Source organism: Anticarsia gemmatalis, chromosome Z (assembly GCF_050436995.1).
Source record: "Anticarsia gemmatalis isolate Benzon Research Colony breed Stoneville strain chromosome Z, ilAntGemm2 primary, whole genome shotgun sequence".
Taxonomy (NCBI): Eukaryota; Metazoa; Arthropoda; class Insecta; order Lepidoptera; family Erebidae; genus Anticarsia; species Anticarsia gemmatalis.
The window spans coordinates 22,135,293-22,157,842 of NC_134776.1; the positions used below are offsets into that span (position 1 = coordinate 22,135,293).

The 22,550-nt window shown below is 49.6% G+C and overlaps 1 protein-coding gene across 1 annotated transcript in view; it reads right to left on the minus strand.

The window, feature by feature from the left end:
- Window positions 1–1,340: 1,340 nt before the first annotated feature.
- The window catches only part of Ae2 (anion exchange protein Ae2), a 30,749-nt gene continuing 9,539 nt past the window's right edge, over window positions 1,341–22,550 (minus strand). Inside the window, 17 exon segments of the mRNA XM_076134481.1 lie at window positions 1,341–2,898; window positions 3,026–3,196; window positions 3,577–3,785; window positions 3,870–4,084; window positions 4,346–4,593; window positions 5,203–5,348; window positions 5,351–5,583; window positions 5,673–5,902; window positions 6,325–6,506; window positions 6,651–7,377; window positions 9,369–9,522; window positions 9,602–9,834; window positions 9,919–10,020; window positions 10,104–10,284; window positions 19,471–19,643; window positions 19,856–19,929; window positions 20,029–20,167. Of these exon segments, the coding sequence (XP_075990596.1) occupies window positions 2,824–2,898; window positions 3,026–3,196; window positions 3,577–3,785; window positions 3,870–4,084; window positions 4,346–4,593; window positions 5,203–5,348; window positions 5,351–5,583; window positions 5,673–5,902; window positions 6,325–6,506; window positions 6,651–7,377; window positions 9,369–9,522; window positions 9,602–9,834; window positions 9,919–10,020; window positions 10,104–10,284; window positions 19,471–19,643; window positions 19,856–19,929; window positions 20,029–20,167 (3,492 nt within the window). The 3' untranslated portion in view covers window positions 1,341–2,823.

The window sequence follows — 22,550 nt, forward strand, 5'->3', positions numbered from 1 at the left end:
GACATTAATTATTATTATTCGCAGATGACACTTCTCTCATTTTTAAAGTAGATCGTTCCAATTTAAGTCTTACTTTGTTCATATTAATTGTATTCTTGAGCAGGTCCACAGCTGGTTCACCTGTAATAATTTCTTGCAAAATTCTGTTAAAAGGAAATGGATCAGGTTCACTATGCCCAACGCAAGGAATTTAGGCACAAACATAGTTGTGGAAGATTCAGCGACTTTTTTAGGCATCTCTACGGATAGCAAGCTCCAGTGGGCACTCAAATAGCGCATCTCTCGGGGAGACCCAGCTCCGCCGCGTACGCAATCAGGAAAGTAAGACAGTTTGCTGGTGTGGATGCGGCAAGATTCCTAAAGAGACCTCATTACTTTTGACTGGGTCGACCGTTGGTTCATTAACTACCTACCTACCCTTGATTTAACAACAAGTCGTTTTTAAGATATATTTGATGAATAATATTTTGGTCATGTTTGCTTTGTAAAGTTAATATGGTGAATAAAGTGACATTGCTAATATTAGTGCCAATGCTGATTTCTTGTAGTATTATATAGGTATTTGGTAACTTATAATATTAAACGTAGGTAGGTACCTATAGGTTTTAATAATACACATACAATAAGCTCTGATCAGTGACAGTGTTTCGTTACGTGTTTTTTTTTTATTTGGTGGCTATCCTGGTTTCATAATTCAATATTAAAGTCGCATTATTTTAACTGCTAAACATGTTTAGAAGTTTATCTTTAATGAGGTACCTGGAACTACTTAGTGAGTCGACAGTTAGGCACCGCAATCAAAGGTGTGCTCTAGTGAATTGCAAATGACAGAAATGAATGATAATTTTCATATTAGCCTTCAGTTAAAATACTGTAGGTATAGGTAAGTATTGAGGTGCGGTCGCGTGAGTGCCGGTGGTCGAGCGGCGGAGCGGTGCGGCGGAGTGGCGCGGCGCAGTGGCGCACTAATAGAGTGGTAGACCTCGCGGTGCCGTCGCCGTTCTACCGCCGCCGCCGCCGCCGCCGGCCATTTCACTTCCGTAAATAGCTGTTATCGTATTTTTGTGATTGTTGATTTTGTCGTCGCCGAATATGCGAATCTTACCTATCATAACGCCTATACCTACCTACCTACCTGCCTGCTTAGCCTCGAGTTGCGAAGGCTTTTGCAATTCCGAATGACGCAAACAGCTTTCTACGAGTTTCCTGAGTGCCCAGTATAGTTAGATCTAGTAAGTAGTACCTACCTTAGTCGTTTCTACACTCAGCACGACATGATATCCCTCGCTCGTCTACCTAACGATGGAATTTAGTAGGTACTCGTGAAGAAAAATCCCAAGTGTCATAAATTATTTTTATTTTTTAACATCTTCAACAACAACAAAAACAACATTTTAATAAGTAATAATAAATAATTCAGCTTACATAATACCAAACCAATTCTTAATAGTGATACACATAATATTACGTATATTAAAGTAAAGCACAAATTGCAGTCAAGCGTCCGCGCGTGTGGCATGAGCGACACCGGGAGCCGGGAGCCGGGAGCCGGCCGACGCGGGCGCGTGACAGCTCCTGTGCTCATAACTTACAGACAACTATCAACTATCAATACTAGATAATCCTATGTGACTTGACGTTTTGTACTAGAGATAAGTTCATCTTTGATAATATCACTATTATGACACGGTATACCTACACACCTACACACCTACACACCTCTACGCGCCTGCACACGTAAACCCAGTTTATAATTAATGCTTGCCATTATTATTGTCATCGCAACTTAACTACATGATAATTGTAATAAGTACTTAGGTAATTAAGCATTCGTTTTAAGTAAATTACGTAAGTTATTTTCGAGTAAGTTTATAGTGATCCTAAACGTGTGTACTTGTTATGCACACATCACTACACATGGACAGTTCAGTAGACTGTAGACTGTAGACTGTAGAGTCAGTAGTTCTCTCCTAACATGTGGCACGAGCTCCATGCTGGCTGGCCGCTACTCTAGCGCGGCATCGTCGTTACACTCATATTCACATTATTATGAAACTTACATTTTCTAATTTAATTGATCATCGTTCACTCGGAAGTTTGTTAAAATATGTACCTGTTTATCTATTATAATAAAATGATGTAAGTATAATTAAATGTAATATTTTGTATTATCGAGTAACCGATGGTCATTATTGTGAGTGTCTCTACACTACCTACTACTGAGCCGCCGCGGCGCCGCCGGAGCGTACACGTACACTATACCTGCACGTACTATGTATGTTAGTGGTAGCACTGGTAGCGCTCGGTAAGTCGCCACACTCGCTACTACTGAATAAACCCGGACGTACAGCGGGTACAGGTTATATTTATATTTCACGTTGTTAGTCATTGTGTCTGATTGACTTCCTATAAATATAAATACTAAGTACGCCCCCTAGCGTAATACATAAACCTACATCTCACTGTACTCGTTTGCACTCTTATGTATTTTAATAATTATTTATTACCGGACTTATATGTATATATTATATTATATTGTAATAAATAGCAATGTTCTATCTAAATCTCAATTGGTAGTTACTTATGTACTACGAATTGTTTGTACATTTGTAAATCTTATATATTATTAGGTTATATCTATCTCACTAAATATGTATGATAAATGTGTGAAGAGATATTCGACGCGATGGCGTTACGTCACAGCTCCACTCCACTCCACTCGACGGTCGCACTGCTGCGTACATTTGGGTGTCGTGACGTGAGCGGGCACGTGCACCGCGCGCCCCACGTGCACCGCGTGCACCACGCGCAGCGCCGCGTCCTCTAGCCCGGCAGCGGCGCCTCCTCGTAGAAGTCGGGCTCGTCGTCCTTGTCGATGTCTTTCTGGGCGCCGTCCAACTGTCAACACGCGATCGACACATGGTTAGAATTAAAAATAGTCGAACGCGCCGGGAGCGCCGGGAGCGGCACACGCGTGTGGTGTGCGTGTGGTGTGCGTGTCGTGTGCGTGTGGTGAATGTCTTACCGCGCGCAGCTGCAGCGGCGTGAAGAGGTACACGAGCGACATGCGCAGCGGCACCATCATCACCAGGAAGAAGGGCATGGCGAGCGAGAAGCGCGACGACTTCACCGCGTACAGCACGGCCAGCCCCGCGCACTGGATCAGCGTGTACAGGTGCATCTTCAGCGTCGGCACCTGTCACACACCACAACACCGCATATTAGTGCATACTACTGCATACTGCACCCGCACTACGTATCACCTGCTATTCTCCTACACAAACTGTACACTTTTAATAAAGTTTTTATTTTCATCTCGATTTTAACGGGTTTGAAGCTGTCAATGAACGTGATTTATATCTAGATTCTTCCATTTACAGACTTCCAGTGCTGCTCTCAAAAGTTTACTTTATTTCGTATTGGTAAAATTAATATTAAATTCTTTAAAATTGAATAGCTAAGTTCGATTCAGTAATACCTGCATTTTATCTAGAGACGAGTGCGGCTTAAGGCTTCGTGAATCGCTTTCGATCGAACCAATATTATTATAACGTTTAGAATGATTTACGGACGTACCCTCCTAACGTATGGCACTTGCGGATGATGCTTGACGGGCTTGAAGAGAAGTATACACCGGTCCCAAAACTGTATGCCGCCGAGTGCGGAGATGCCCATGTAGAGGAACACGCCGAACAGCACCGCCATGGGCACGAGGCGCAGGTAGCTGGCGGCCAGCACCGACACGCCCACCAGCACCGCCACCAGCAGCCCCGTCAGCCGCTGCTCTGTAACACGCCGCGCGCCGCGCCGGTCAGCCTGCGCTACCTCACTCACTCACTCGCTCACTCAGTCGCTCGCTCGTCGCTCACCTTTCACCTCGACGATGTAGGGCTTGTCGCCGGGCGCGTGCGTGGTGGACATGATGGTGAGCGCCGACACGTGGCTCACGGAGCGCACCGTGGCCACGCACTGCCACGGCGCGCCGAACAGCCCGCACATGGCGTTCACCGTCGACATGATCACGATGTCCATGTGGAAGCCGCTGCCCTTCTTCAGCTTGCGCTCGGGCTTATCGATGATCAACCTGCCGAAGTACAACGTGTCTAGAGCTGAACGAACGTCGCCGTGACTCTTCGCTAGCGTTCGCCGTGCGCCGAGCGTTGCGTATTAGCACAGCCTTACGATTAAACAGTAATTCACGACTGATAGCAGAGTGTAAGTAGTGAGCGAGTACTAAGTACTTATGATCTGTTCGGGACGATGGGGATGAGTGCAACGACATGTGGTGACATGTGGCGACATGTGGCGATGGCGACAACGGTGATAATGTCGGCGCTGGTCTTACTCGGCGATGTGCGTCTCCATGAACACGATGATGTAGACCATGAGCGCCGGCAGCGCCATGGCGAAGGCGGCCCACGCGGGGATGGTCTCGAGGCCGGGGTTGAGCGGCACGAGCCAGCTGCGCGCGCTGGTGGGGCTGAGGCCGGCCGGCACGCGCAGCGTCTCCGTCCACACGGGCACGGCGCACGACACGCCCACCATCAGCACGATGGCGATGGGCACGCCGAAGTCCCCGAGCGCGCGGCGAGCCTGCGCACACACACACATTGTGCACCGGGAATATCTCACATACACTGTGACGCTGGACAGTAAGCTATTCAACAATATAGCCTATTTATAAATATTGTAAGAATATCAATAAATAGTGCCCGTGACTTTACTGTATTTCTGAGTCGAGCATGTTATGTAGATTATTGAAATTTTTGCTAGATCTTTATGAAAATATTTCTTTAAGTTGTTCTGTTTTAGGATCAGGTCTGTGGTGAATGGTATAGGCAGATCAATACCTTATTAGTCTTATTACACACCGTACAGAGTATTACCTAAATAAAATACGATGGAGTCAACTGTAATAAAGTATTGGACATATTTGCACAAATGTTACATTTCCGATACACACAGAGCGAGAATCAAGGGTAAATCGATATAATAATATGGAACGAGTCATTCAAAACAATATCAAATGGAAAAATCAAGAGTATTATCGAAAAGTATAGATAACGTTATCAGTATCGTTCCTTGAAACACAGTGAATAAGAAATGACAAGTAAGTTTTGCCACTGATAAGCCGATCAAGGTTTAGTGTGGAGGCGGGGAGGCGGGGAGGTGGGGAGGTGGGGAGGTGCCGAGGTCACTCACGCTGCGCCCGAGGAACTTCCCGTTGCGGAATATGCGCAGGTAGTAGGCGATGATGAAGGTGGACAGCGTGAGCATGGTGCACCACAGCGCCGTGTTGGGCTGCGGCGGCATGGCTGCGCCCGCCGCCGGCGGCGCCGTGCTGTTCCCTGGACAAGCAACGGTGTCAGTATCAGCACGGAGCGTGCCAGTGTGTGGCACATACGGTGTGGCGACGTCTCACCTGCTGGGGTGAGCGTGTTGTTCGGCGCGGCGGCGGCGTCGGCGGCGGCACCGCCGTAGTCGAAGCCCAGCGGGTGCGCTCGGAACACGTTGATGAGGCTCGTCACTGGCTCGCCGATAAAGATCAACGAGATCAAGAAGGCAAAGATGTCCTCCGTGAACCTGCGCATACCCACGGTCACTATTACATAACATATAACAGCACGCGGGCCGGTTGTATCGGGTCGAAGTACTGCGGCGTCGCATCTCACCTCGTGATCCGCTTGACGGCGACGCTGCCCTCGACGGAGGCGACGCACAGCGCGATGACGATCATCCACAGGCCGCAGTACATGCGCGCCGCCAGGAAGTCGAAGCCGTACGAGGCGCAGAAGCTACACAGCGACTGGTCGAGCAGCAGCAGCGGGCCCGTGGCGCCCGTGATCATCATGGGCTGGCCCGCCACCAGCGCGAACAGCACGCCGCCCGCACATGTGAACACCTGCGCGAGTTGCGCCACAAACACTCTACTTGAGGACGAACACACGAATACTGAAGGTATTCTGCCTACTCCTCAGCACCCCGCCGCGGCGCCGCGACGGCGTAGCAGCTCGTCGAGTCGACGTTTCATTTTGAACATTGTTTTTTAATTATTGAATTTGCATTCTGTTTTTTTTATGAATGAATAGATAAGTAAATATCGATATAAACAAAACATAATATAATTGGAACAATTCAAACACGCGCATCAAAACCACTTGTAAATATTGGTTTTGGGTGGGATTCGAACCCATCACATGCGGTACAAGGATTACTGATGCCAGGGGGCCATCGTCAATCGTGCAGTTTTTTGAATCAACGACAAGTGATGAAACTTGGGAGTGAGAGATAGTGTCAGGTAGTGTCAGATGATGTGTGACGCACCAGTGTCTCCGAGATGCCTATTTGATTGTCCGTCTTGTCGGCGAGCAGGCCGCCGAACGTGATGGCGGAGGACAGCGCCGCGAAGTACATGAATATAGTGGCGGCCAGGCACTGGCCGTTCAGCGCATCCTTGAAGTCCGACAGATAGAAGGGGTAGCGCCGCTTCATGTCCCGGATCACGCCTGCGAATCACCGCTCCCTTGTATTTCAGTCGCATGTTACCATGCTGTCGTAGCGTGTACAGGTGTAAGGACCTCGCCTCAGCAATTTATACGAGACAGATGTTTAATTGTTCACACATTTGTTGGCATAGACGTTATACGTACCTCCGAACAGTCTGCCGGTCCTGGTGAGCGGGTCGTCAGGCTCCTTGAAGGGCAGGCCGCCGGCCTCGGCCGCCAGGAGCGCCTTCTTCTCGTCCGACTGCGGCGCGGGGATCTCTCCGGCCGCGCGCTTACGCTCCAGCGCATCACGCTTGCGTCTCCGGATCATCTCACTCTTAGCGCGCAGCTCCTCGAAAGGCAGGAGCGCTTGGCGCTCCCAGTCACCGGGAGGAAGCACTATTGAGTCGTCGAGAAACTCGTTGATGGCCGAGAGTAGTTCGCGACGGTCGTCCGCCTTGTATGCGATACCGTGGAAAGTGGGATTCGACATGAGCGTCGAGATGGAGCGGCCCACCTCGTGGTAGTCCAGGTCGGCGCCGGTCGGACCCAGCAGAATGAACATGAAGCGCACCGGCACGGGCACCTCGGTGATCGACGGCATCAGAATGCCCTGCGCCAGCCGCACGAAAGCGATGGTGGGCTGTTCCAGGAAGCCGACGGCGCCGACGAGGACGGTGGTGGCCTCGGCGTCGCCCGGGATGCGCTTCATGATGGAGTCGTTGTGTCCGCGGCGCAGCTCGTCCTGCGAGCCCGCCGCTTCGGCCGTGGCGGTGGCGAGGTACTCCACCTCGCGCAGGTCCAGCCCGGCCGCCGACGACTTCTTGCGCATCTCGGCGCGGTCGACGGGCAACGCGTGTGAGCTGCGCCGCCGGCGCCCCTCCGCCAGGTTCTGCGGGGACAGAAGCGGTCAGGTGGAGCCCCACCGCGCGCCGCACAGTGGCAGCGCCGCGCCTCGGCCGCGCCTCGGCCGCGCTGCCACTGTCGGAGGGGCGCGGCGAGGAGCGGCGAGGAGCGGCGCGGTGAGGCTGCCGAGAGGCTCGCAACATGCTACACACTATTCATGGCGTATCTAAAATGATCTGATGATCTACTCATTTTTTACATCATGATTACTCAAACAAACTTAAATAAGCACTCAAATACACACAAAAAATTTATGTTTTTATAACCGAGAAAAAAGGAACATGTTAGTCACGATGCGATGATAGTCGTCTTTTCTAATGTGTGTACAGTGAAGGTTTTTGTAACTATTACAAGATGACCGTGTGAGGTCCCGCGGTGGTCGACCCGGCCCCGTCTCTTCTAGTCTGTAAGTCTCGAACCAGTTACGAGTACTTACACGCTCTGCGTGCTACTAACTAGTACTAACGCAACTTAGGCGTGGATAGGCATAATAATATATTGATGTACGTGTAGCCCGGCCTTATCGCCTCATCATCAAAGTTCAGCATATTGTTATAAGGAATGAAGAGGAGTCGTCGGAGACTAAGTATATATTGACCGATATTGACTGGAAAAGACTTGTTATTCTAACTGATAGCAACCGTAGTGAAATTGACAGGAACGACAGGTACGCCCTAAAAGGTGCTGCGGAGATACTCCGAATATAATTATACATATATCTTGTGACGCCCGCGTTCATGTGCTTAACCTTGATCAAAAGCGTTCCTAGTCATCAATTAACATATTATTATATAAAACTCTTCTGTTACTGAGTGACCGATGGACAACGCTCAGTCGAAGTTACTGAACGTACAAACTTGAACTTTGGTATTGACATTCCTTAGGAAATGTAGAGGAGCACTCAGAGGGGAAATTTTACTTCGAAGGTGGTGAAATATCACGCGAGAAAAGCTGCTGGCGGAAGGCTAGTGCATAATAATCAGGTTGGAACATCATTTTATTTGCATGCGGCAGTTATTGCGCCGCTGTGAGACTGCACTGACGTACAGGGGCACGTAAGCCCGATAGTGTGGCACGACACCGCGCGCGCGCGCGCAGCAGGCGCGGCTCCCGGCCACTGTCGCCGTCTGTCACCGTCGCGCTGCATGCTGTGTGTGTCTGTGTGTGTCTGTGTGTGTGCGCTACCTACAACGAGTGACGACGACATTGCTCACGTCGGCTGATGATGACTACTCTAACGAGATGACAAGCGGGGCGAGGGTGGTGCAGGGTGGTGCGGGGTGGTGCAGGGTGGTGCAGGGTGGGGAGGAGGAACCAGGAGGAGCACACTCGCACAGGGGGCTCGGTCCGTACGATGAGGTGCGACGAGTGGCGGCGACACGCGGCCGTGGCGCTGCACACGGAGCAGCGCGCGCGCGCCGATGCCAGCCCGCCCTCGTCCATCCACAGCGACTGCGCAACAAGCCATCAACTGCCATCAACTGCCACAACTAGCATCAAGTGCGATCGAGCAGTACGACGCGCGACGCATGGAAGGTTCGAGCGCGCGCCCTCGCTCACTCTCATAAATATTGATAAAGTGCGTTATGTCACGACGCGGCGACGGTTCCGCGTCACGGTAGCGAGTCCTTCGTATCGGATTAGCCTTGAACGTTTTCACAAACACGAGTACATTCCGACACATGCCAAACGTCGGATTATCGTAAGTAACGTTCGATAAACGTGCTTGTTATCTGACAACGTCGATTATCACCTTCATATATCATTTGAATTTTACGTGTCTTATTTAAGACTAAGATAAGATTGTTTCGGCCGTTTTGTCTAATAAATAAAACTATGTAGGTATGATGTATTCGCGGTGAAGGTCGCCGCAGCAGCGTTCCCTCGCGCCCGCACCCGCTGTGAACAAGGTTGGGCCGCGCGACACCGATGCCACTGATGACACCGCTGCCACCGAGGGCACGGTGTAAAGCGCACCTGCAGGCTGGTGTAGGAGGAGTGCTTGCGCGCGCTGATGCTGAAGCGGAAGCGGTCGTCGTGCACGTGCCGGTGGCGCAGCAGCAGCGAGCGCATCACCACCGGCTTGTCGTCGTCCTCGATCAGCCCGTCCGTCACCATGCTCTCCACCACCCTGCCGGACACGGGTTGCGCTCGTTAGCACACAGCGACACACGAGTATGAACGTAACAGCAGTATGTAGTCGAGCAGACCTGTAGGCGACGCCCGGCAGGTCCTTCTCGTCGAGGTCGAGCAGCACGACGCCGGTCTCGAGGCAGCGGCGCAGGTTCAGCAGCGAGTGGAAGGACAGCGAGGCCACGTGCGGCTTGCCCCAGCGCGCCGAGCCCTCCTCCACGTCCTCCTCGTACTTGATCCAGCGCGCCGTCTCCTTCCACTCCGACTCGCCGTCCTCCGACACCAGCAGCTCGTCCAGTTGCACGAACACCTGGCGAACTCAGTCAGCGTCAGCGAACTCTCCACACACATAGCACAACGCGTACCGCACGTACCGCAGCCGGGCTCAACTCACCGAATGTGGACTGTGGTCGTACATCTTCTTGTAGGTGGTGTCCGACAGTATGTTCTGTACTTTGTCGCCTCCATCCTTGCGGCCCACGTGCACCGTCGAGCCCTGCAAAGCGAGCACGTTCGTTAGTGGCGGGCGTGGCGCGTGGAGTGTGGCGCGTGGAGTGTGACGCGTGGCGCGTGGCGTACCCGCGGCTGTATCTTGTGGCGGCGCAGCGCGCGCGGGTCGTCGCTGCGGTGCGCGTGCAGCTCGGCGGCGTCGGCCTCGCGCAGCGGCTCGTCGCCGGGCTCGATGGACACGCGCCGCTCGCCGCCGCCGCGCGCGCCCTCCTGCAGCGAGTACTTGCGCGACTTGTGGTGCAGGTGACGCCTGCAACACGTCACACTCTAGTGAAACATGTTCCGTGGACGGATAAGGTTAAATATGTATGTGAAAACCATTAGAATAAAAAGTAATTATTTCTACACCGATCCAGTCATAGGTATCACGTAGAACGTAAATACAGATTAGGTGCGGAGTGCACGATTTTCATAGTTTTCGAGGTTTCGTTAACAACAGTCGTGCGGATCGATCTCTGAGGTTAAGCTACGCTTGCCAAGGTTGTTATTTGTATCGGTGAACATCTGATCCATACATATCGAGTTCCTCCGTGTTTCGGAAGGCACGTTAAATTGTGAGTCTCAGCTGTCATCTTTAAAGATCTTTGACAGTCGTCAACAGTAGTCAGAAGCTTGAAAGTCTGACAACCAGTCTTACCGAAGGGTATCGCGTACCAGCTAACTGGGTCGTGAAGGTCTGATAGGTAGTCGCTTCGTGTAAAATACTGGTATCCAGCTGCAACCGGTGTGACTGGAAGCCGACTCCGGCATAGTTAAAGCCTAACAGTCAATTCTTAGTTTGGTGCGATTTTTAATTTTTTCTCTCCTTAAGAATGTACTTCAAGGACTATTATAAAATAAGGATTAGCGAAATCGATTCTGAAGATTTGCGATTAGCAACACATTTAAAAATTCATTTTTATATTATAGTTAACTTATAATCTAAATTCATTATTGTTGAATTTTGTCAACAGGCGACCACTAATAGTAAGTATATTATCATACATTATGTTACAGTTTAGTGTTGTAATGTACTTATATAGTTTATAAAGGGTTGGACCTCATCGGGCAGCACGGAATCGCATTTGTTCCGCCTGTGCTACCACGTGCTGCAGTATGCCGCCGCATGCGAACGCGCGCTGTCGCATTCCGCAAAGAAAAAAGGCGATCGCACGCGTCAGCATGCTGCAGCACGGGTGGCCGCGGTCTTTCATGATCAGTTTAGTTTCAAGCGCGAGATGGATAGGACCACGGAAGAGAGAGCAGTGATTCTAGCGTGTACATGCGATAGCAAGTGATCGGCGGTGAAAGGATGCGTTAGCGCATCGCGCGCTTCGGCGTCCCAGAGTCTCCCTGCCGACCATTGCATTTTGTACGTGATGCCGATCGCCTCGAGGATTCCGCCGCGTGCTATCGCATTATGCTTTCTGTCTCGGTCTAGCAAATGGCAGTTCTAACCGACAGAAAGAGAAAGGGCGACGGAAAAAGGCGATTCCGCGCTGCCCGATGAGGTCCAACCCTACTACTGACACTACTGAGAGTGTGTGTGTAGCGTGTGTAGTGTGTATAGCGTGCGGCGGTGATCTGTATATGTCGAGGCGTACTCTGTCAGCGCTTCATCACTTCTCTACACATCATCGTTCACTCAATGCCGTGAAATATCACATGACGCCATGACTGATAGCCGAACATTACTTCTGATTCCTCATGTACCCTACTACGTACAGCCACGCGGACACGCGGACACGCGGACACCTGTCATTACACCGCTAATGTGTGCTTCGTCAAGTGAGCACGGACACGCTGCCATTGTATCGCGCTCATACATCTATTACACGCTTTGTCCGCCTCATTGTAGGCACTTGCGAGCGTCGTAGCACAAACAAACAGCACCACCATTACACGTATTGTTTCACTAATGACTCGATCACAAGGTGCAACCTCACTTCAATAACTTAGCAAACCACCTCACTCGTTCGTATTCTTGTTCTGTGCTTATTATGCAAACACTAACGACACTACGACACTGTCGTATAGCACTCGATACGGTTCGTGCCGTACCCGTGCAGATATGTGGGCGAGTGTCGCCGCGCGAGGGACCTGCTGGAGCACAGCGGCGCACAGCGGAGCACACCCGCTGCACGGGATAGCGGAAACGTGCATATTATTATGATACACGTGTAGATAGAGATACATGAAAGAGTTCGGCAACTCTTGTTGCCTGTTCGCCAATGAATGTGTGTGTGCGTGTGTGTGTAGTAATTAGTTAGCACGTACCTAGTGCCTATTCATCTGTATATATAAATATATATGTAATGTACATAGTGTGAGCGGAACTAATGGAAACACGTTCGATCCGAGACTAATCAGTGCGTTAGCGTCTCATTGAGGCTGACTGTGATGAGTGTGATGTCATCAATCAAACAAACTTATTAATAAACTCGTTTAACAACTAACTACGACGATATTCCGAGTTAATTGCCGCCAACCTGCTAACTAGCTCGTATGTCGCATGTCGTGTGCACAAGCCGTGTCAGCGTTTTCTTTATTTTGTGCCAAAATAAATTTTGTCCTTTTCTTCATCTGTCAAGGAGTCGGTTAGTTAGTCACTCATATAGACAAATATATCTGATTCAGCTTTATAATCTTTATATATATAATTCTTCTGTAATTGTGTATGTCACTGAACTTCTCTTAAACGACTGCACCGATTTTGATGAAATTTTTTGTGAGTGTTCAAGGGGATCTGAGAATGGTTTAGATTATTAAAAAAAGTTTAAAATGTTCAAATTAAAGACGTGTAGACAGGACAACGGCTGTCGGGTCCGCTAGTATTAGTATAGATAACATAATTATAGCACACGGAATGTAAACTACGCCGGTAAACGCGCTTAAGGCCTGAAACTGCATAAAGCCGGCCGGGCGCATGTCGCGTGCACCAATGCCCGCCTCCGTGGCGTGTGCCCCGGGGGCCCTCGCTGGGCCATGCTCGTCGCCAGCGCCTTGAACTAGTAACACTGCGTAATAAGCCGGTCCCCGCGACGGGCGCCGTTGCGCTCCCGCAGAAAACAGAAGCCGTCCGCGTGCACGGAACGGGTGCACGCACGCGCGAGTTTTGAGCCTACGATGACATTAAATGACTCATAAGTAAAAACTCAAGTCTGTACTTTGAGCCGTGTGACCCTTTGCGGTGCTACGGGGTGCTACGGGATGCTACGGGTGCTACGGGTGCTACGTTCATTAGATCGTGAGTCATGCAACATCATGTATAAATATGAACATAAGTGAGTGCGGCGGCTTGGTGAGTGTGTGAGTGGTGACCGTGGGGTGACCGTGGGGTGATGTCGCTCAGGTACTCGGAGGATGAGGGAGTAGTGAGGCGCCTTGACACGCTAGCGTGAACCATGCGGGATGACGATCACCACATAAATATACTCTACGCAAATATGACGACAAAAATATGTCTTGTTGATTCATTATCTAGTTGACGCGCTGAACGCATTCAGTATCTCTGCCTCAACTTGAACTACATCACTAGCGAGTATTTTTATTGGCTCTCATTTTCGAAGATCTATGACATTTGAAAAAAAAAAATAGACTATCATCCAACATTATACCCAGCTAGGGTATGATATTGTAAAAACACATATTTATTAATTTTTATGAACTTTTTATTCACTAGAATGAAATCAACGAGTAAAAACTTAACTATACCCGGCTGAAGTCGGACAGTCCTTTAGTACCTATCTATAGATAAATGTACATATATATTATTATGTTTGTTGGTTATGTATAAACAAATAGTTTTGTATTCTCCTACTAATCGTACTAATTTATGAATGCGAAAATTTGTGATTATGTATAGACGTTTGTTACTTTTTCACGCAAATACTACTTAACCGATTACGATGAAAAAACTCTTATGTAGGTAGCTGAAGACCCAGAATAACACATAGGCTACTTTTTATCCCGGAGTTCCCGAGGGATCGGGATTTACACGGGAAGAGTTTTCACGCGGACGATGTCGCGGGCGGCCTTTAGTACTTTATATTAAATAAGATTTGATTAATTGTAAAAAGTGTGTTTTAAATTGAATAAATCAATTATAATAAAAACTATGTATATAATATACTAGAGCACGAAGCGCGACCGTCAACTACGAACTGCTCCTTGTACTGATACCTACTGACGCGCTCGTTCCTGCAACAATCCCATTTACGTATTGTACGCTCTTTACTTTCACAAAAATAAACAACTTTCATTAATAGTTGTCTATTTCATATCTATACTAATATTATAAAGTTGAAAAGTTTGTTTGTTTGATTGTTTGTTTGAACGCGCTAATCTCCGGAACTACTGGTCCGATTTGAAAAATTCTTTCAGTGTTAGATAGCCCATTTATCGAGGAAGGCTATATACCATCACCCTACGGTCATTAGGAGCGGAGTCGCAACGAAAAATGTTACAAAAACGGGGGAAATTTTGACCCATTCTTTTTGGTGACGCAAGCGAAGTTGCGCGGGTCAGCTAGTAGTGTATATTAACTGACATTGAATCAATAAATAAACAAATATCTCGAAACCAGCAAACATTCACGGACGGAAATATACTGAGCCCACGACACATTCCATGTCATTGAAATAATAAATCATGAAACAGAAATGTTAGAAATATTTAAAGTTGCCAAAACTTGAATAACGCAGGAACGTTAGACGCGGTACTCGCAGGCGCTAGTCGGTATCACGCTATCACGGAACGGTTTAGTGAAGCGACACTCGCTCGGCGTTGGCACACCATTGTTAACATGGTCGCACGCATCGTGTACCTACGTCACGGTACGTCACGGTACGTCACGGTACGTCACGGTACGTCACGGTACGTCACGGCACGTCACGGCGAACTCCGCCGGAACAGCACTGGAAGTGAAGAGTGAACGCTCGCGCTGGGAGAACATCATCACTTGTGTTCTAGTACAAGCACTCTACTCTGAGCTGTGTGTGAGTGCCGCCGCTCCGCCGAATACACTTGTTGTATGTAATGGCTCTACCTAGTGAGCTAACTGCGACATATCACACGACTACCCACTATTATTTGTGTATTCTCAGATTTGCAGTGCTGCCATGCGACACTAGATGATGTGAGTCGACGTCAAACCCTCGTCGCGGAATGATCGTGGAGGTCGCTCGTGTATCTGTCGGCGCGGTGGAAACTTTCAAGTACATATTTAAATTTAACAAAAACAAAAGAAAAACTTCGGCAACATTCCAAGTAAATGCATGTTATATGTCACATATATGTATACATATGTATGTAGACTATGTAGATGTGTTCCATGCGAGTGATGCGAGTGACGCGCCGGTACAGGGCGGCATAGGACGGCCTAGGACGGCAGAGACGGGGCGGCGCAGCACGTGACGAACACGTGACGCCGGTGACGCGAGCCCTTTACCTGCTTCTACCGGCTCCTCCCTCTAGGTAGTTTAAAAAAATCACTCGACCACTATATTTAACATTTTCGTTGGGAATTATCTATAATTACCGGTATTTATAGATAATCACCGATTACTCACATTTACCGTAACATATACATATGATAAGTAAGCAGGAGTATTGCCGCTGTAATCTTCGCGCAGACAATGAACAGCACGGTGGCGACACCGGCGAGACCGCAGTCACAGCACACGACAGTCGTCAGATGATTCACATTGATAGCGCTCGCCCCGTCCACTGCACGAGGCCCAAAAGCTTCCGAGTTCACCGCTCTTACTTCAGCAACAATAAGTAATATGAGCCAAAAAACGTTTGGCCCTGGAAATCCTGGGGCAATGGTAACAATCACTAGATCCTTGAATAACTAAGAAATTTGTGGCGAACGAGCATACGACATGGAGCGTACGTTCTGTACGTGAGGGACCGACGTGGATGTATCTACTTAAATGTTTGCCAATTACCGTTAACGTTTACTACGCATTTACCTATGTGTTTTTTACATAACCTTTTTAAATTTGCGTGTCGTTATAATTCTTAATGGTATTGTCTGAAATTGTCTTATTATGATATAATGATAATACGCTCGTAAATAGTTCCGATTTAATTGCTCAACGTCTGAAGCAGTTACGACGAATACATCTTGTACAACATGTACGATATGACGAGCCGCGTGAGCCACGGAACTGACCGACACTCGCGTATATAGAATATACCGAGTTTTATCACGAACCATTATTGCTGCTAATAATAATATGAGTCGGGCAAAGTTCATCGACCAAGTTCCCTTTTTACTTATTCAGTTTGTTGAATAGCGACACCTCACACGGGTTATAATTTTTGTGGCCATGACAATGGGTAGTGGTCGCCGTGGTGGCGGCAGCGGTGGTCGGTGGTCGGTGGTCGGTGGTCGGTGGTCGGTGGTCGGCGGGGGTGAGGGCGGCGGATGGCGGGTGCGGTGGATGGGGTGCATCAGTGCGTGCGTGCAGGACGATGCTCACCGCTCGTGCGCCAGCTGCGAGGCGCGCGTGTAGGTGACGGGCATGGCGGCGCGAGTGCGCGAGTGCGCGAGTGCTCGGAGCCACGGCGCGCTACAATGCCAATGTCACGCGACGAGCTATTTCTGAGTGCCGTCTCTCCGCCAGGTGGCACTTCCGCACGCCGCAGCCCCGCCGCCGCTCGGCCGCAGCTCGGGCGGCGCGATGCGATCTCCCGCCGCGAGCCCGCCTGCCATGTCTCTCCACGGAGTAGATGCCGGACGAGCGGCCGAGTCCCGCCTGTCCGTGAACTTCACCGAGACCGACAGATAGTAGATCGTTTACGCCGGCGGGCTCGTGATGCAAACCGAGTGTGAAGGTGTGATTAGTAGAACGGCCTTGTTGTTGAACCGGTGCCAGCGGCGCGCGTCACCGTGGCCGGCCGTGACTCACGCGCGCCGTGCGGCCGCGTCGCTCGCCTGCAGTCGCCTCATTCGCCTCCCGCCGCCCTCGCCAGCACCGCCGCCAGCACCGCCGCCAGCACCGCGTCGCGCGTCCTCATCGAACACCCAGTCGTGTTTGTCTACATATTAAACTTTTTGCTCAGCGTTGTACACGGTGTTTATACTGTTTATGTTAACTGTAGGTATCCTTAATGATTTTCCTGTTTGTCACCTCACAGACGTACAGTGTACACCATCGACACTGTGATACCCAGTACCCACTGACCACTGACCACTACTGAGCAGTGAGCACAAACTGTTGTCACATGGAATGTGTTGTATTTGTACATAGTACGTTCTGTAGGTAGGTATATTGTATATGGATGACAGTCGGGTCGGCAATAGTCGGCCATAGTCGGCATCACCAGCCGCCGTAATTAATATGTGGAGTTATGGTATGTGTACATTGAACGTGTATGAAAATGTAGATAATTGAACAGCAACGCGTGGGCGGTGTGTTGTGTTGATATAATTATGGAGTTGTGTGTGTGTGTGTGTGTGTAAATGTGTGTTTAACACAAAGTAACAGTCGGAACAGAGGTTGATGGTGTTGTGATAAGGAGCGCGAAGAGCGGCGCGGCAGATGTTAGTGCGCTAGTCGAGTGAAGTAATGTCGAGTGTAACAAATACGTAGTTTTTACATAGACTATCAAATCAATCGTTCTCTCGCGCTGCCTCGACCGCTCGACCGCTCGACCGCTCGACCGGTCACCGGTGAGTCCTTTCACCCGCTGACCACGCGGTCGCGGCTGCAATTTTCACATTTTTGCCAATTTATGCTTTCCACTCATGTCATGTGTACCTATATTTAGTTTCTCCTTGTTAAATGATAAAATCGTTGAACCGAGATTACACAGTGAAGTGCTATTTTTCATAAAAAGTAACGACACAGGCAAATACTAGACGATTATTAAGTAACGGACATGGAAATAGAGCAATTAAAACGTAAAGCAGTTAACTCGGATTGCACCTTCTGGTGAACGCGATGCACACATTGCTTCGATCGTGGTCGGCGATTACAGCTGCAGGTGCTGCAGGTGCGGCGGCGGTGGACGCGAGCCTAGTTGTCGGGCGGAGCGCGACGGTGCGGCGGAGGCGACCTCGCGCTGCTCACTGGTGTCGTAGCGCGAGGCCGTGAACCGGCCGCGGGAGCCGCTATCACCGACCACGCGTCACGTCGCCCTTGTATACAAACACGAGCGTGCGCTCAGGCTGCTCGCTCAACACTTCGATACTCTACTAGCAGCATTCGGTCGGGAGGCCTGAGGTCGTGTCGATGGTGTCATAGCGTCATCGTGAGCCTGTTCTTGACTCGGGAGTTCCCGATCCGGGGTTCTCGGTTCCTTAAGCCGGCTCCTGTCGAGGCTGTCACAATATGCTTTCGGTTTCTCTAAAAGCCCGTTTCAATTTGTCTATTAACTTAGCCCCTTTGACGACTTTCACGTTTAGACGGACTTGAAATCAAAATACCTATACAAGATATAAAATGGCATAATTTTTCGTGTAGGTACTTTTATGACACGAACCCGATGTAGATGAATGTAGTGTGTGTGGTGTGTGTGGTGTGTGAGGTGTACTCGTGTCGGTGATTCCTGAGCACCCTGAACATTACATTATGTATAGTTTGTATATGGTTACTGTATACATTTATACAGAGTTACACACGCAGTAGACTGGAAACGCAAATCTTTACATCCGGGATTCATGTATTTTGTTGGAAAAATACAGAGTTATATTTCTATCGATACACAATGACGACTCATTTTAAATAGGTAATCTGTTGAAAAATAAATCTTAGCAATTGTTCATTTTGAGTTTGAGACACCGCGCGGCCACGGTCCGAGCTCCGACCTGCTCCCGCGTGCTGCGTGTTAACACTACTTAGTACCGCACAGCGGAGATCAGTCGGTCGTGCGAGTGCTCGTTACAGTCTATTTCAATTATATATAATATCTTATTTAATTGATTGTTGAAACTTTTCTGTTTGTCATCCAGTAAAACTAAAACCAGTAAGAGCTCGGTAAACATATAACAGTTCTCAATGACGTCTCTACAGATACGAAATGCCAGGTAGCGTGTGTAATGTTTGATTGATTCATTTAATCTATTTAAAACTAGGTAGCTAACCCGCGCAGCTCCGCTCACGCTTTCTTGTTTTTTATTTAATACCGCGCATTTTCAAATTAATTCACCTTTTACACCTTCTCTGGACTTAGACACAAAATTACCAGGTCCAGCCGATTTAGCCAATTCATTTTTATATGTATAGATAGATAGATAGATAGGTATACACAATATAAACATTAATGCCTAATTATTGAAAATTATTAGCGCTCTGCACTTATCCTCACATAAACGATGGGTTACGCGCCATATTTGCTTCACGTATTAATTATAGTGCGTGTAAGGAAGGTGTACTCGTGGGAGGCTGATCCCGGCCTAGATTAAGAACTCGTACTGCCACAGCTGGTGGCGAGGCTCAACACTTACGCATTCCTCTGGTTGCGGCGCTCGTCGTCGGCGTCGTCGAGCGGGTGCGGCGCGGGCGCGGGCGAGCCGTCCCACTGCACGTGCCGCGCCTCCTGCCGCTCGTCCTGCCGCTCGTCCGGCCGCTCGACCTGCCGCTCGTCGGCGGGCGAGCCCGACCGCGCGGCCGCCGACATCTGCGCACACATCAGAGCCTCAACCGCACATCCTCTCACTGTTAGTCACCCTAAAGCACTGACTCGTGGCAGGTGGACGACTCGTGAACTGCCGTCGTACTGACACCGTACCGGGTGCTAGCGACTCGCAGGCTGACCTTGGAAACAATGCTCATATCGATCGCGAGCTTTGTCTATATTAGTGTCGGAGTATCGGCACGCGAGGGGCTCACCTGTGGCTCCGAGCGAGTCGCGCTGGCGGGCGGCTGCGCCGGCGTCAGCGGCGAGCTGCCGGTCTGCGCGCCATCTGCACACACGGAGCACACGGTGCAATATTAGCTAGCGCGGGTAGTGCGGGTAGTGCGGGTACTGCGGGTAGTGCGGGTAGCCTGCAGTAGGTACTTACCTGGCGTGTGCGAGTAGGGCGGCGGCGCGGCGTCGTCGCGGCGCGGCTCGGCAGCGGCGGGCAGGCGCGTGCCGGCCGCGTCGCCCCACACCACGCGGTCCATCTCCTCGTCCAGCCGCAGCTCGTCCTCGCCCGCCACCTGCCACAACATCATGGTAAGCTTCACTCGGAATTACTCTCCGACTAGGTGACTAGGCTCGCGTTAGCGTGTCGCCATACTCGCCATCTATTCACATCGTTAACGTTCAATACGTGCGAATGTCAATGGAATTCCGTATTGGAACTTCTCAGCGAAATGTAACTGTTAGATACTTTGTACAATTCGGATGACTTACAGTGTTACGACTATAAACGATAATTCTATTGTGGAGGAGATGCACGGTCGGAAAGTAATTTGCATGTTTTGTTTCCGCGAGGGTCATTATCATTATTGTGTAGTTTGTAGCCGTATAATAAAAGGTAGCGAGTTACTGAGTAAGTAATCTAAGCGTATAGTGTACCGGTCGTTCGTATCATTAGCGCCACCTCGTCATACTGACGGCGGACAAGGACTCTGTTGCATCGCGGCTGGTGTGCGCCCGCTCCACCAATCGAACAACTCGTCACACTTGACACTTGACACACCACACACGGTGCAGGCACGAAGGAATCGTTAACATGGTTTAAGCGAGGAGGAGTACGTACAGGCCATCGTAGGAATGTACTCCAACCTACTAAAGCTAAGCTCGTCCGGTCCGCATAAGTCACTAGTCGTCACTACTCGGCACTAGTACCCAGTGCACTGAATAATGTGCAGAGTAGGACGCGACGCGAAGGTACATACAAGTACGAGTCGCGGAGGAGGCGGGAGCGCGGGAGAGGCTCGCTCACTCTCACTTACTGCTCTCGAAGACGCACGTGGTCGGCGGACTACTAGTCAGTCTAGTCAGTGTATGATGAACACCTCAACAAAACAACCGCAATGTATGTACATAGTACATACTATGTTATTATGATATAAAGTGTATGTCATCAAGTGTACTCATACATTTGGCATGATTCATTCCGACATGTGTGTGCGACGCGCGCGTGGCGTCAGCGGCGTGTCGAGCGTCGCGTGCGACCCGCTAACTGCCAATATTGTGTAGTACAGTTCAAGGGTGGAAACCGTTAACGTGGGCTGGCACGCGACGTGCACAGTATGCCCAGTGTGCATACACCCACTCACCCGCCACCCCTCACTCACCCGACACCGCTGTAGCTGGTAACTAACTAGGCTTTGAACTACGTTAGGGAGTGGAACACACACGAAGCACTTAGCGAAGATGACGCGTCGACAGCGCGGCCGACCAACGACACACGACACTGTCGCACTCTCCACATACACCACACGCCGCACATACAGACATACAGCGTGGACATCGACCAGTACCGCGACATCATCACCGACGTCGTCAATACTTGACGAAGTCCGCGAATACGATTCTGTATGTATGTACGTATGTACGTATGTAGGTAAGTAGTGTGTCAGGTGGTGTGAGGCTTATCTTTGTTTGTATTATATTATTTAGATGAGTGTGTAGTGTGTGGTGTGTAGTCGCGTGTAGGTCGCACGTCGCCGACTTATACGGCACTTACAGTTTTACGAGTGTTTGCCATTAAGGTCAAGATAAAGAGTGAGCAACGTCGGGTGAGCAATGATTATTCAATGAATAACTTGATGAATAATGTTGTCGTAAGGATCAGATAAGCACTTTACGAGACAGCGGCGCCGCTGCGTCAGGCTGCGTCAGGCTGCGCTCGAAACTTGCACTCACACTCACTGAGCACTGAGTTAATGAGGAAACACTGGTGGAGGGCAAGTCTGCAACCCTCCGGCCTCCGTCCGTCCTCCTTGTCCTTGTCGAGTCTCGTATCACTCTCTCATCGCTGCGAGCGAGGTGCTCGCACTTTATTGACAGCATAAATAGACAACACTACTTCAATAATAATACAGCATAATTATTATATCATTATAAATCCATATTCGTCTGTCTGTAGTGTTTTTTGTTCATATCCAATCATTACGAAATTACGAACGAGTAAAAAATTACATGAATCGAGAATTAATTGCAAATTAAAATTCAATTCAATTTCCGGTAAAAATAATAAACAAATAAAAGATAATGATGGGATCATTGCAATAATTACGGCTTATTATAATAACAATTGGCCGCAGGGCACCCGGCGGGCAGCTCGAGGAGACGTGACGTGACGTGAGGGGAGCGGTGGCTACACTTTCATTGCTCGCCCGGGGTGTGGTGGTACGGTGGAGTCGCTAGAGCAGAGCCGCACCGTGCTGACTGTGCTCGGACCATGGACGCCCAGCGCGCGTGGTCAGTAGCGCCTCTCGGGGAGCAAGTGATCCGAGCTCAACGTTCAGCGAGTCTCCTGTTGCATTTTGAGCGATTAGTTTAGGAGGCTTAGTTTGTAAGTGAGCAAGTCTCCACCTGCCATTCTTACGTGTTTTGAACATAGATCCCCAATATTCCCGTTCATAAGCA